Below are 12,411 nucleotides of genomic sequence, written 5' to 3' on the forward strand. Positions count from 1 at the left end.
AACCCCCAGATCTCCGGTCTCCGATCCCCGCCCGGCGTTATCACCTAACCCTTCACTAACGTCATCACCGATCATGGCGACAGCAATGGCGTAACACACGTCATTCCCCCAAACCATTCAGACAACAACGCACTCCTCGTTATCCTTAGATCATGTAATAGTATTGACTTTCTAGCGATCCTGTCACACTCGTTAAGCCCGATTGTCATGCATTCTCCGGCGCAGACTTCCGGCTCCGGCAGCGCCGCACCGGGTCCGTCCTCTAACCCTCGCGACGACACGCCTTTCACTTCAGAGGAGACGCCCTTGCTTGCTGGGTCAAGCTCAAGCTCGAGATCAAGCTCGGCAGTACGGTTGAGTACGCAGAAGGATAGCAATTCTCGTCATGTTGAGACTCAATCCAAAGTCCACATCCCACTTGCGAGGGGAATTGCGATAGGAGTGAGCTTGTGGCTCCTCATCTTCTTAACAGGTAAGAGGTTATTCATCATCTGCGACTTTCCTACTGTAAATTTCACGATTTACTGAATCATCTGTAGCATGTAATATGTCTGGTATGACTCTGATTCAGGGCGCCATTGCATCTCAACTTGGTTCCCACGGTTCATCTGCCATGTGGTTCACCAGTGCCTACCTCATTCCCATGTCTTCTCTCGCTCCTGTAGCAGGGCGCCTGGCAACCATCTTCCCACCCAGGACTCTTATTCTCCCCATTGCGGTTCTCATAGCCACTGGTGGACTGATCTGTACCGTCTCGACTTCGTTTGGTACATTTGTTGCTGGCCGGGTCATTGCAGGTACAGGTGGTGCTGGAGTTTTGTCACTCGCCATTATTATTGGGTTGGAGTTGGCCAGCGAGAAGTCGCGAGGTCTTGTGCTAGGCTTGATTAACGCGGGCTTTACTGCTGGTGTTTCCTTTGGTGCTATCGTATTCGGGGGTCTGATGCCAGTTGTAGGATGGGTACGTTGAACTCATTTGGACTGAGAACTTTCGGTGCAGTGACTAACCAGCCATAGAGGCCACTGTTCTGGGGACAAATCCCTTTCGCTTTCGCCACAGGTTTGGGAGTATTTATCAGTATACCCGCTGCAGCAGAAGCACATGATACCAAGACCTCTACTAGACAGAAGCTCGCGCGAATCGACTATCTTGGGGCTGGTCTTTTAGTAAGCTTCGCATGCTTCTCTCACACAGAATCGTGACTAACTCACACTTCAAGACTACGTCTATCGTGCTGTTTCTCTACGCAATCGCCGATGAGATCCAAACAATACCCCTGTGTATCGCACCCGTCATCCTTCTGCTCTTCCTCGCAGTTGAGAACTACCTGGTAGCAGATCCCATCATACCCGTCAAGGTTCTCTCTTCATGGGGTATCTTATTCTCATGTTTCGCACAGCTAGGTCTCATGATAGCCCGTTGGAGCGTTTTGTTCTACGCGCCTATATTCATGCTTGCAGTTCGAGGCTCTTCTCCAGCAGCTGCAGGCTCCATCCTCATTCCTACAAACATAGGATTTGGTCTGGGTGGCATCCTCGTCGGCTGGCTTCATGTGCGCCGAGACGGTGCTTTTTGGCTCCCGTCCATTTCAGCCCTTGCCATCTTCACTATGAGCACCTGTGTACTATCACTTATTAGTACCACGAGTCTTCCTCTTGCTCTCTTCGTCGTAGTCGTGCTGATCAACGGCCTTGCGACGGGTGGAGGAGTCAACTACACCCTTGCGCATATTCTGCACCTCAGCCATGATGATACCCGATACATCGCCACCAGTCTACTGGGTACGTTCCGAGGCTCGGGTTCAAGTTTCGGCACTGCGGTGGCCGGCGGTATCTTCTACCGCTTACTCAGGGGTAATCTGGTGTCAGGATTCCTCCAGCTGGACGGTGGTGAGCATCTGAGTCATGCTCGACAGAGACTGGTGTCTAGCTTGATTAACACGCCAGGGTTGGTGCACGGCGGTGACTTGAGTCCGGCAGAGCAAAACATTGCGATAGAAGGCTATGCTGGCGCTACGAGAGGCGTCTGGCAGGCCATGGCCACGCTGGGTGTCGTGGTCGTTTTGTTTCAAGCCCTGACAGGAAAGAAAGCACCTGACGATAAGCGGGAAGATGAGCAGCCAGGTGAAGAAGCAGCAAGGGCTGTTGTAGCTGAGAACGAGGGTGTCGGTGAAGCGTGAGGCGAAGGCGTTGAATTATCAAGATAGAGGTTGACGTTGCGGTGTCTGTTTGTTTAGAGTTTGAAGTATTTTTGGATACTTTAGGGGATGTTTCAAGAAGTTTTACGTATGTCAGTTCATGACGCCATAACAGACAAGGCGTTTGTTTATAGAAAGCACACGTATAAACTCTACATGTTACAGGTTCAACTGACAGTGCTCCAAACATTGTTTACAGTTTAGCATTGGGCAAGAAAGTGTCTTTGCAGTAGGGAGAAACCGTACATATAGAGAAACGGTGACTCGAGCTAGTAAAACAGTCCAGTGCCAGAGCTACAACTTCTTTTGGTGACGATCGCCACCGTGCGTATGTTAGTTATCATGAGGGATCAAACATGAGAGTTTCACGAGTGGTCATGATACTTTTATGCTTGGCCTACGCTTATAATAAGTGCTTTGCACACTAGCAAGAAATTTAAAAAGAAAAATATCTCTCCCGGGACGGCACATCCCGCAATCTCCATAGATATTATGCGAACTGTCTGTCACCGTACAGCATTTAGTGGTGCATAAGGAGTTTGCATAGTGTGGTTAGTTGGCCGACACTACCTTATGCTATGCTATGCACCCGACTATACCTTTAGTGCGCTGTCCTGCATGCTAGACCCTGCTTAATCTCGCTATCAGGTCCCGTTTGGGACGAACCCGTGGTTTGTGGCTCTGCGGGCCGGTGCCCGTTGGTCGAGCCAATCGCTAAGCTTAATCGTATCCCACCCGCCACATGAAGCATTCACACGTCCCAGGCTCCCTAGAAATCAATCGTCTCAAGTTCCGGCTCCACTTCCATTGGACGTCAATCAGTTGATCCCAGATCCTGGCAATGCAACACCGTTAGAGAGATCTTGCCCGTCGGCACTAGTAAGGAAGCTTCTTTCAAAGTTCACACTTGTCAGAGCAACCCGATCTAAGGTACGTAGCCATCTCTACTACCACATGAGATGCTAGCACTACCACCTTAAGGTATGTAGGTACCTAGGTTACCATTGTCATGTCTTTCTTCCATCCTTCTCACATACCAAGGTACGTACCGGGTATGGCAATTGGGCTGATGATCACTCAAATAACCATGCGCTCCAATCCCAACCCTGAAAAGTTTCCTTAGAGTTTACAGGGCCAGCTTATTCTACCGAATCTTCAATGACAACCACGAGCCTCTAACTCGTTACACTGTTAGTTCACTGCTTGTACTGACTCGTAGTGGAAATAATCACTCAACGATTAATAGACCCCAGATTTACTAGTTTACAATATTTTATTTCATTTTGCTCTGTTCGTGTTCAATGTTTCCAAGCTATTCTAATATACAGTGGCTAATGCTTTTCTTCAAGTACTTCGTACCAGTTCGTTGTCTGACAAGGATCCCGCCCTCATGAAACATCCATTGACTCAACCTTCCCGTTCGCCTGTAAATGCTGAAAGTTTCCATTGCGCCCAAAAGTCCAATTCCGATTGCCGCGTTGAGCTTCCTGAGCTATGCGTCCTTCGCGCATCGCCCAGCGACTTATTCCTCCTATCTATGTACATGAATAGTAACAATCGTAACAAAAAGAAGAGATACAAGAAAGAAAGTAAATATTGTCCTATCTCAGCCGCCCTCAAGGGTTGACGGTTGAGTTACCGAGGAAGAAGTCAAGATCGCCTCCATGCCCGTTCTGCGATCGATTTTCATTCTCGGCCAGTTGCTCAAGAAGAGCCAGGAATGGGTCCTTCTCCTCTCCTGGGCCTGTTCCAGTACTGCCATTGTTGCTTCGCGCTCCAGGGCTCGTCGCTGCCGGTCGAATCTGATTGAGGTGCATCTTGGTATGGCTGTCATCGCCGTGCCACGCCGCTGGGCTGCCAAAGGCGTTGGTGGGCACTGTTCCGAACATAGCATCATAGCCTCCGTTCGCTTCATTGATCATACCTGGTCCAGCATTTGTAATGCTTGACCCTGAGCCATAGCTGTAAGGTGGGCTGAAAGGTGCGCCACCCATTGGGTGCATGTTATGAGATGAAACGGCATGCGACGTGGGTGACATGGTGAAACCTGCTGCCGCTGCCGCCGCGACTGCAGCATTGTTTGCGGATGCATCACCACCCATGTGGTCATGCATAGTGTACATCTCCTGGTTTTCGTGATGGGTCGGGATTGAGGTTGGTGTTGCAAGGAGGCCAGGCGATGAATGCGGCATCCCTCCCGACGTATACGAGAATGATCGTCGAGCAGTGCCTGGAGTAGGTAGTCCCGACGCAGAGGGTGCGAGGCTCGAAATAACCTTCACGTCAGGTCGTCTCCGGTTGATAGGTCCTGGTGGAGCCGTATTCTTGCGCTTGAGACTCGGTCGCTGTAGTCCATCGTTGTTTCGGAGGGTGTCCTCAGCTGTTGGTCCAGCACCCATGTCAACTGCAACATCTGCAAGGCGAAGATTGGCTGCATCGAAACTGAAAGACGGGCCACCCGGTCCTCCAATGTTGGAATACCGATCGAAGAAATCCTCGCTGTGGAACCCAGGTGTATAGCGCATTGAGCTGCGAGATAAAGCCTTCACCAACTCACCATGTGCGTGGCTAATGTCTTGAAGTGTCTCGCGTTGGTGTTGTATCGTAGCCCAGGCATACCGCAGCTCACTCAGGAACTGCATCTCTCTTGACAGAAACTCTGCTGCCGAGCTGAAGACATTGAACTCGCCTTGGTTCCCTTGCTGACTGTAGTGGGCTCCGTGAACGTGAACTGTTCCTGCTGTGCAGACACAATATCCAATAAATGCCGGCCAGTCAACAATTCCTGATTGCTTTCCAAGTTGGATCAGCTCCATGATCGCGTTGGCGTGAAGGAAGCACATGTTAGTGGCTTCAATCTGCCAGGATTGGTGCTGTCCTGTCTCTGCAAGTTCTGCAAGGTCGATAGGGAGAAACGGTCGGTAAATGAGACAGTGGATCAGGTGGTAGATAACTTTGCTGAGCAGGAGGATAGTCGAGTCGGCCTGTCCAAAAAGCGTGCCAAGGTTGGAAAAGACGTCTTCAGTTCCAGAAGCCCAAACATCTAGGTCTTGACGGATCTTGGATATTGTGGAGAGTGTGTGCCATGGAAAGTGAGAGTCGCCTTTGACGCCACCAGCGGCAAGATATCGATTTGTGTTTCCAAGAACACGTGTGATGTCGATGAGCATGCCCATGCTTCCCTGAGGCTTCTTGTCACTGCCCTGGAAGTACTGGAGGTTCGAGCCTGTTTGGAAGAACTCGCCTTCGACGGGTAGCGAGGATGAGTTAGGCGACCAAGAAGGAAGCCGCAGCATAATAGTGTTGTCGCTAATTAGGCTGGGTCGCTTCGAGCCGGTTGCTTGAAACCGGTCAAGCAAGTAACAAGTCCAAAAGAGTCGGCGTCGCATCTCGCGTTCAACTGGAGTCATTCGAGCCTGCCCGTCAGTTTCCTTATGTATCTCTAGCGCCATGGCCATACCAGTGGCACTCGCTATGTCTTGTTAGTACCCTTGGCTGGCATCTGGGGCAATGTCACTGCTTACTCATAAGCATGTACGCCTTCTTTCCTTTTCCTGTCGCAGTGAAGGCACTGACCAACAACAGAAGCGCCTGCAATCCATCTATGGATGGCTCGTCGGTGTTGATCTCTCGTCTAGCCCGTGCTGCAAGGTCTTCACTAAGGTTGGCAGCCGCTTGATACCCACTAGGGTCGGTGGTGTGTCTGAATACGGTCAGCATAGGGGTCTGTGCTATTGAGGGAGAACAAACCTCGCTGCTACGGCTGAAATGGCAAAGGAGAGGAATCGAGGGAGCTGGTTGAGTTGAAGTCTTTGTCGAATAGAGGATTCATCGACGATATAGTATGGTTTCCCATGAAACCTGGCGAAATATGTATCGAGCAAGACCTCAGCTTGGGCTGGAGGGGGGGACAGATCACTAGAGAGCGAGTCAGTCATCAAGCCAGGGTAGAAAAGTGACTACAACACAAACCGAGCTATTGGAGTATGTGGAGAAAGTGATGCCGTATCGCCAGGAGATGCACGCGCATCGACTGTGGCACGTTTGATTATCGACTCGCCAACTTCAGTGACTTGAGAACCATTCTCAGAAGCTTCTCCCTTTCCAGCTCCTGGCAAATTTGAGCTTGCAAGCGACACATCGTCTTCGCCTTTTTCTCTCAACTTCGCCTCGAGCCCGTCAACTCTTTTCAAAAGTGCTTCCAATACGTCTGTCTTTGGTCCACGCTTTTTGGGGACCGCGTCTGCAGCTGAGTTAGCCTGCGCTGCTGGGTCGGGGCCGGCACGGCGATGCTGAGAAATCCAGAACGACAACACACAAATTGTGTGATGAAGTGGCGACTCACCATAAATGCAAGGGCATTGGAACACCTGGCAAGCCTCGCAGGAAGGTCGGAGTCGGTTGCATTTAATCTGGGGTAATGCTAGTAAGAATCATAGCTCTTGCAAACAAATCGCAATGTCTCACCTTTCGCTTTCGGCACGACTTGCAGTTCATTGATTCGCGTGGCTCATTGCTCATGCGACGAGTTGGAAGGCGCTCAATGCCAACTTGAGGTCGGGGAATGGCCACGGGGTGGACTCCGGGTATGTGAGGAACGTTCATGGCGTCGTATATGGAAGTAGTCATAACTATGCCGGTGGTAACGAGTGAAATCTGCTGGTGGTTGAGGTCGTGATTCGGTTTGTTGGTATTGGCTCAGAAAACTTATACCTGAGTAAATGAGAGACAATGATGCGGGAAAGACAAGAAAAGAATGATTGGAGTGTCGTTGATGAGCTATCAGAAGTCGATCATTCCAAGTGATACCAGATCCAAGCACTCTCTAGGAGGTGTGGCTCGTTATACCGTGTTGGTTGACAGTATGGGTGTACGGTCAACAACGACGGCAATAATGATGATGGTGCAGCTTGATGGTGATTGATATGCTCCCAAGAGGCCGGGTAACATAAACAGAAATAAGGACGGAATTGGAAGGAGGAGATCGAGCCTAGAAGTAAGTAAGGTGAGGCGTCTAGAAGATGGGACAGGACCGGTAGTAGAATGACTTCGGAGGCCCAGAATTGTACGACTGACCCGGCCGAACCCCAGTCGCCGGTCTCATTCTGGTTGTTGCCAATGTGGAGGTGGCTAGTGACAGGACCGGGGTGCGGGCATGAATGATGAGATGGTGGTGTCGATGTTGGGATGGATCATGGTGGGGAAACGGAGCTCAAGATTTGAGTCCCCTTGTGGATGCTGTTTCTGAATGCTGACTCAAGCCTGACAGGCATGGCTCCCACGAACTTGCAGAGCAGCCAATACCAGCATAATCTCTTTTAAGGCAGACGGCGCATCATGCTGGCGTCTGGACCAGCTGTGTTATTGGAGCGCACAGAGGGGATGGCGACTATGAAGAAGAGAGTGCTGTAGAGTAACCCCCAAGTTCCCAACCGACAGGCTAAACCCCCAAATGATGGTAACGTATGGGCCCCCAAATGACCAAACCGGGGAAGAGCATGCCCTGATGCCGCTCGTCTTTTCTAAGTACTGTAGCATTACCCGAGGCATCTGTCGATCCTGTCTACTTCCTCCGGCTTTTGTTGTTTTTAGATGCTAGACAGGCACGGCTTTGTGTCTTGATCGAGGGTGCGTACTCGGTCTCGTTCCTAAAGGTCCTCTCGGCCTTGCTCCCACTAAATGGTCCTGAAAAGCGGATTCCTCCTCACACCAGATTAGACATCTGTTGCAAGGACTAGACTAGTACATACAATACGTACGTACGTCTTCATTTATGCCAGGGGACACCAGGCCATGCTATGCGGGTCCCAAGTTCCATGACCAGAAACTCGGGCTCATGTTAGCGAAAGTGGCAGGGACCAGGTCGACAGCGATTATGAACGTCTTTCTGATAGCCTTCGATACCAAGGCTTGCTTGACTATGTACTTGGTTCTGTAACCGCCAGAGCAGCAAGGTACCAGTCGACATGGAACTGCTTCAAGTTGACAGTTCCTGTTCTGCAGCTTTGGACGTCCCAGTCTCCGGCTTAACAGTCATGTGTAAAATCCTTGATTTAAATCAAAGGCACTCCGGGATGTTCTTCTTGAGGTAAGACGGGGTTTTCTTCCTTTTTGTCGGCTTCATTGATAAGCTGAGGCTAACCAGGGGCAACGATCAAAGATCAGAGGTCAAGGTCTATCAATGCCGGACCGACCCAGAGCTACGGGTCTATAGTCTGTCCAGGACCTGGGCAAGTACACAGATGCCCGTCAAGTGTAGGTGCACGCAGCATCTGGCCCTAGAGCTCAAAGTAGCCTTTCAGACGAGGCGAGTAAGGCGAGAAGCGAGACTTACGATACGATATGGGTTGGATCCAGAAGGCTTCGGGTGTGTTCTAATGTGGGCTAGGTTGGTGAGCTGTCTAGCAAGAAAGAGGTGAAGATGGTCCAAGCTCTTGGCTCCTGCCTGTCATTTGGTGGCGCTGTCCATGCTTCCTTCTATTTGCACAGCGTGCTTTCGGTCACACATGGCTCCTGTCTGTCAGACTTTCTCTGACAGCGGCAGCGATGAATGAACAGAAGTGGAGGTAAAATCAGGCACTACCTAGAGACTCCCGTAAGGTGCCTGAATTAGCGGACGCTTCGCTTAAGCATAGCGGGAACAGCGTTGTTTGGGGCTTGACTGGGGCTGTAAGGACCCTGTCTTGACAATGGAAACTAGGGGCGGGCGGGGACCGAATGGAACGGACGACAACCAGGGCAGTTGCGATAGGTTAGTAGCTGCTTGTGCTTTTTGGTGAGCCTGAAACTCTAGAGCGAGGATCTAGGAGTTTCTGTCACAAACATGGAAGCTTTTGTTGTCGTGGTCGACGTCCTGAGCAACCATCGCACGACATCCATCCAATGGCGTCACGTTTTATCGCATACATGCACCTGCATACAGTGTTTCGAAGACGCAACTGAAGCCTGAAGGCTCCGCATAAACAACCCAGACAAGAATAGGTTCACCGGATTTGGCCTCGCTTCTCTAACTTGGTAGAAAACATGACCAAAACTATCAAACAGCTGAGATTAGCATCAGGCTTCTCTATCGTTTCCGCGAAGAACTTACAGACCGCTCGTTGACATCCCAGTTATGTATCATCCCAACTTCTAACCGATGGCTGTTGGTTGGTTCCATCGATTAGGGACAGGATCCTGGCTAGGTGCCTGGAGCCTGGGTATTCTTATCAATATCGGGCTCTCCTAAGTCGCAGTGCGTCGTTCCCGTACGGGTTGCTACCTTGATCCTCTTAGTCCAGACTTATTTCATCTTCTGGGCCTCCTCTCTCACCTCAGTGACAGGCGGCATACATCGTATCCTCACACGGCCATTTCGAATCTCCAAAATGATCTTCCTTCCTCCCCTGGCCACGGCGCATAGCAACAGCAACCCCGGGACGTGTGGATATCTCCGGAGAAGTTCTTTCGTCCCCCTTGTAGTTGCTCCTGGCTCGACCTATTATTACCAAGCGGAAGTTATCCATAAGAACTAGTGTCCACAGTTCGGAGCTGCATGATCTAGGCTTTCAAGAGTCGGCCGAGAGACTAGCGGGAGCAATAAGAATTAATAAGACTTCCTAAGCGCCACGCTCTATCCAGCGGCTGCTATTGTTGTTTATCAAGGTCATTTCCATAAACGCCCAGTCATCATTCCTGTCTCTCAGGGGCTCTACGGCACTGATTATACAGGATGGATGTTCATTCTCCCAACATGACGTGAACACTCGAACAACACTCCACTCCGGCCGAGATGTCCCCTGGTACGCAGCAGGTTCAACGGAGCCGCAAGGAGCTATCGGCAACACCCTCCTAGCATTTCGATCTAGCTGAACTCTTCGGTTTTTTTCTCTCATTCTCGGAGCACCCTTGAAACTGATCAGCAGGGCTGACTATCAACTAAGTTAAGTCGCATGATTTAGGATCGATACTGTACTGGCCCTGTTATAGGAGCTCACAACTATATCTTCGAAAAAGCAAACAAGACATGGGCGCATCGGACCTGCATATGTGGGGGATACACCAGCATCTTCTGCAGCCACAAGGCTTATATAAAGAACTGGCGCTTCATCATTCTCCATGTCTTGTTGATCAGGGCTGAAAGATTGGGGAGGACTAGATCTTGCCTCCTACTTCTTAGTTGTGGTCTCTTCTTTCCGCTTCATAGGCCATAGGCATGAGGCTAACATCCTGGCAGCCTGGCAGGCCTGGCAAGTATCCGTGAGTGGTGCGTGCTTTTCGCACTTCTCATGGTACGTCGGCTCTGTCCCCCGATTTGGACCTTGAGGCCGCTTGAAACCCTGGGTTTGTGCATGGGTTTCTCAGTATCCTTGTCAATCCACGTTTAGGTGGCTTTGCCTCTGCCGCACCAGACCTCGCCTCGGTACCCTGTCCAAACCTCTCGAACTCTGCTATTGTGACGCAGTGGTAATCATCAATGTTCACACTAAAGACTGGCCAGTGCTTGAAAGTGTGGTATAGTCAATGCCGAGCGCATTGAAGCTTGATAAATAGGCTAAACCCAACAGGTTCCCGGCTTGCGAAGTCTCCACGGCTGTCAGACCAGAGCTTGGCACGGTGGTTTTCTAGAAGGGCAGTGTGCAAGCCTATCAATGCCGGTCCTCCCTGCCCTTTCCTGTCTCTACCGGGTACATCCACTTTACCCCAGGTGCTCGATTCGTACCCGGTATACGGAGTAGAGATTGGCTAAGTATCGAACCATTCTCACACTCCCAAGTCCTAAGCCTTTCGAACTTGTCCTTGCTGAGCTAATTAGCATACGAATAGCCAGCCTGAGTGGCTCACCTAAATATGAAACCAGTCCCGTATTTGGATGTGGCTTGTTTGAGATCATCGTCTTCACTTTCACAAACAAATGACGTGAACTTTACCACATCTTGGTGGATTGCTGGGTTTCTGCTAGGCCTTACACGAAAACATATACTCTGCCAAACTCGGTGAATCTCCCTCCTGTGGGTATCTGGACAGCTACATCCTCAACTATGGACTCTGCACTAGTGCAGTGTCTTCTGCCGGAATAGAGGTGAGAGTGGGCAACGCAGAGAGCGCCGAACAGCCAGGAGCACTTGCATATCACGAAAGGCTATATCCATATCCACATACCTGTTACAAGGCACCAAATTATCTCCAGTCAATAATAAACGTCTGTAATCAACATCGTTCTTGGGACCTACATGTGCGTTGCGGCAACTCATTCAAAAGCTGTCCAAGATCTTGGCTCACAAGAATACGCTGCTATCGGCAACATGAGATGGGTCACAATATTGAGCTTGGATACAGCGAATAGTTGTGGAGTACAACTGATCAGTGCATTTTATATTCACCCTACATTCTGCGAAGTCGACTTGGGCGCTCTCAGCTGCTCAGTAGTTGTCTCGACACTGCAGCTCTTAGGTTCTAGCTCATGATCAGCACTTGCACTTCTTGCCCAATTCCGCGCGCTCAATGACAGCTAGGTCCAGGACAAACAGATAGGATGCAAACTCGCAGTGGTTTCATTCTCCACCTAGAGGTGGAGGTTCTCCAGTTCGCTTGGATTCAGAATTCAGCTGCCGTTGTCAGGATTATTGAGCATGGCGGTTAGAACTGTAATCATTGTGTTCTACAACTCGAACTCCAGAGAATAGCGTATCATGTTGAATAGGCGATACGGGCAGCCGTCGTCAGGCATCGGACCTCCACACGTATCAGTGAGTCAGCTACCATAGCATTCGAGGTATACTCGCTCACTCGTTAACATGATGTCCATACACGACTAAGTACTCGAGCTAAGATCAGCTAACCATTTTGTATGTATATCAATCAATCAATTCCATGTTGTGGAAGACTAACTATCACAAGATTTCTAGGACTTGTTGCTGGCTCTGAATGGCTTGAGCCTTGGTCGTGGTGATTTGTCGCCAGATTTTTATAAAGGTTCAAAGGGAATATACCGACGTATCGCTCGCCAGGGAATCAGCAGCTACGGCCATGTTCATCAGAGGCATTTTGTTCATGGGCGCTTGAGATTGTCATTCCATACATACTTGTATGCACTGCATCATCTCTATCACATCCCCACCCGCCCCTGGAATGGCCTTGATGTGATCATGACTTACATTGTTAATCCAGTCACCGGTTTCCGTTCAGATCATCTGGGAAGACGGGCCTCGAAGCCTAACTAGACTCAATCTGA

The 12,411-nt window shown here is 50.2% G+C and overlaps 2 protein-coding genes across 2 annotated transcripts; one reads left to right on the top strand and one right to left on the bottom strand.

Annotated features, from left to right (window-relative positions):
* The first annotated feature begins 5 nt into the window (after window positions 1-5).
* Window positions 6-2,386, top strand: FOIG_07137 (uncharacterized protein). Its single transcript, XM_031206535.1, has 4 exons — window positions 6-472; window positions 540-961; window positions 1,018-1,167; window positions 1,221-2,386. Exons 1-4 carry the CDS (start codon window positions 208-210, stop codon window positions 2,178-2,180), a joined length of 1,797 nt encoding a protein of 598 aa, XP_031063654.1. The 5' UTR covers window positions 6-207; the 3' UTR covers window positions 2,181-2,386.
* A 1,070-nt stretch (window positions 2,387-3,456) lies between these two features.
* On the bottom strand, window positions 3,457-7,136 carry FOIG_07138 (uncharacterized protein). The gene is made up of 6 exons (XM_031206536.1): window positions 6,666-7,136; window positions 6,544-6,610; window positions 6,171-6,441; window positions 5,949-6,116; window positions 5,723-5,901; window positions 3,457-5,670 (listed from the first exon to the last, which is right to left on the bottom strand). Exons 1-6 carry the CDS (start codon window positions 6,825-6,827, stop codon window positions 3,815-3,817), a joined length of 2,703 nt encoding a protein of 900 aa, XP_031063655.1. The 5' UTR covers window positions 6,828-7,136; the 3' UTR covers window positions 3,457-3,814.
* Between the last annotated feature and the right edge of the window lie 5,275 nt (window positions 7,137-12,411).

The sequence above is a fragment of the Fusarium odoratissimum genome (genome assembly GCF_000260195.1).
Source record: "Fusarium odoratissimum NRRL 54006 unplaced genomic scaffold supercont1.10, whole genome shotgun sequence".
Lineage (NCBI taxonomy): Eukaryota > Fungi > Ascomycota > Sordariomycetes > Hypocreales > Nectriaceae > Fusarium > Fusarium odoratissimum.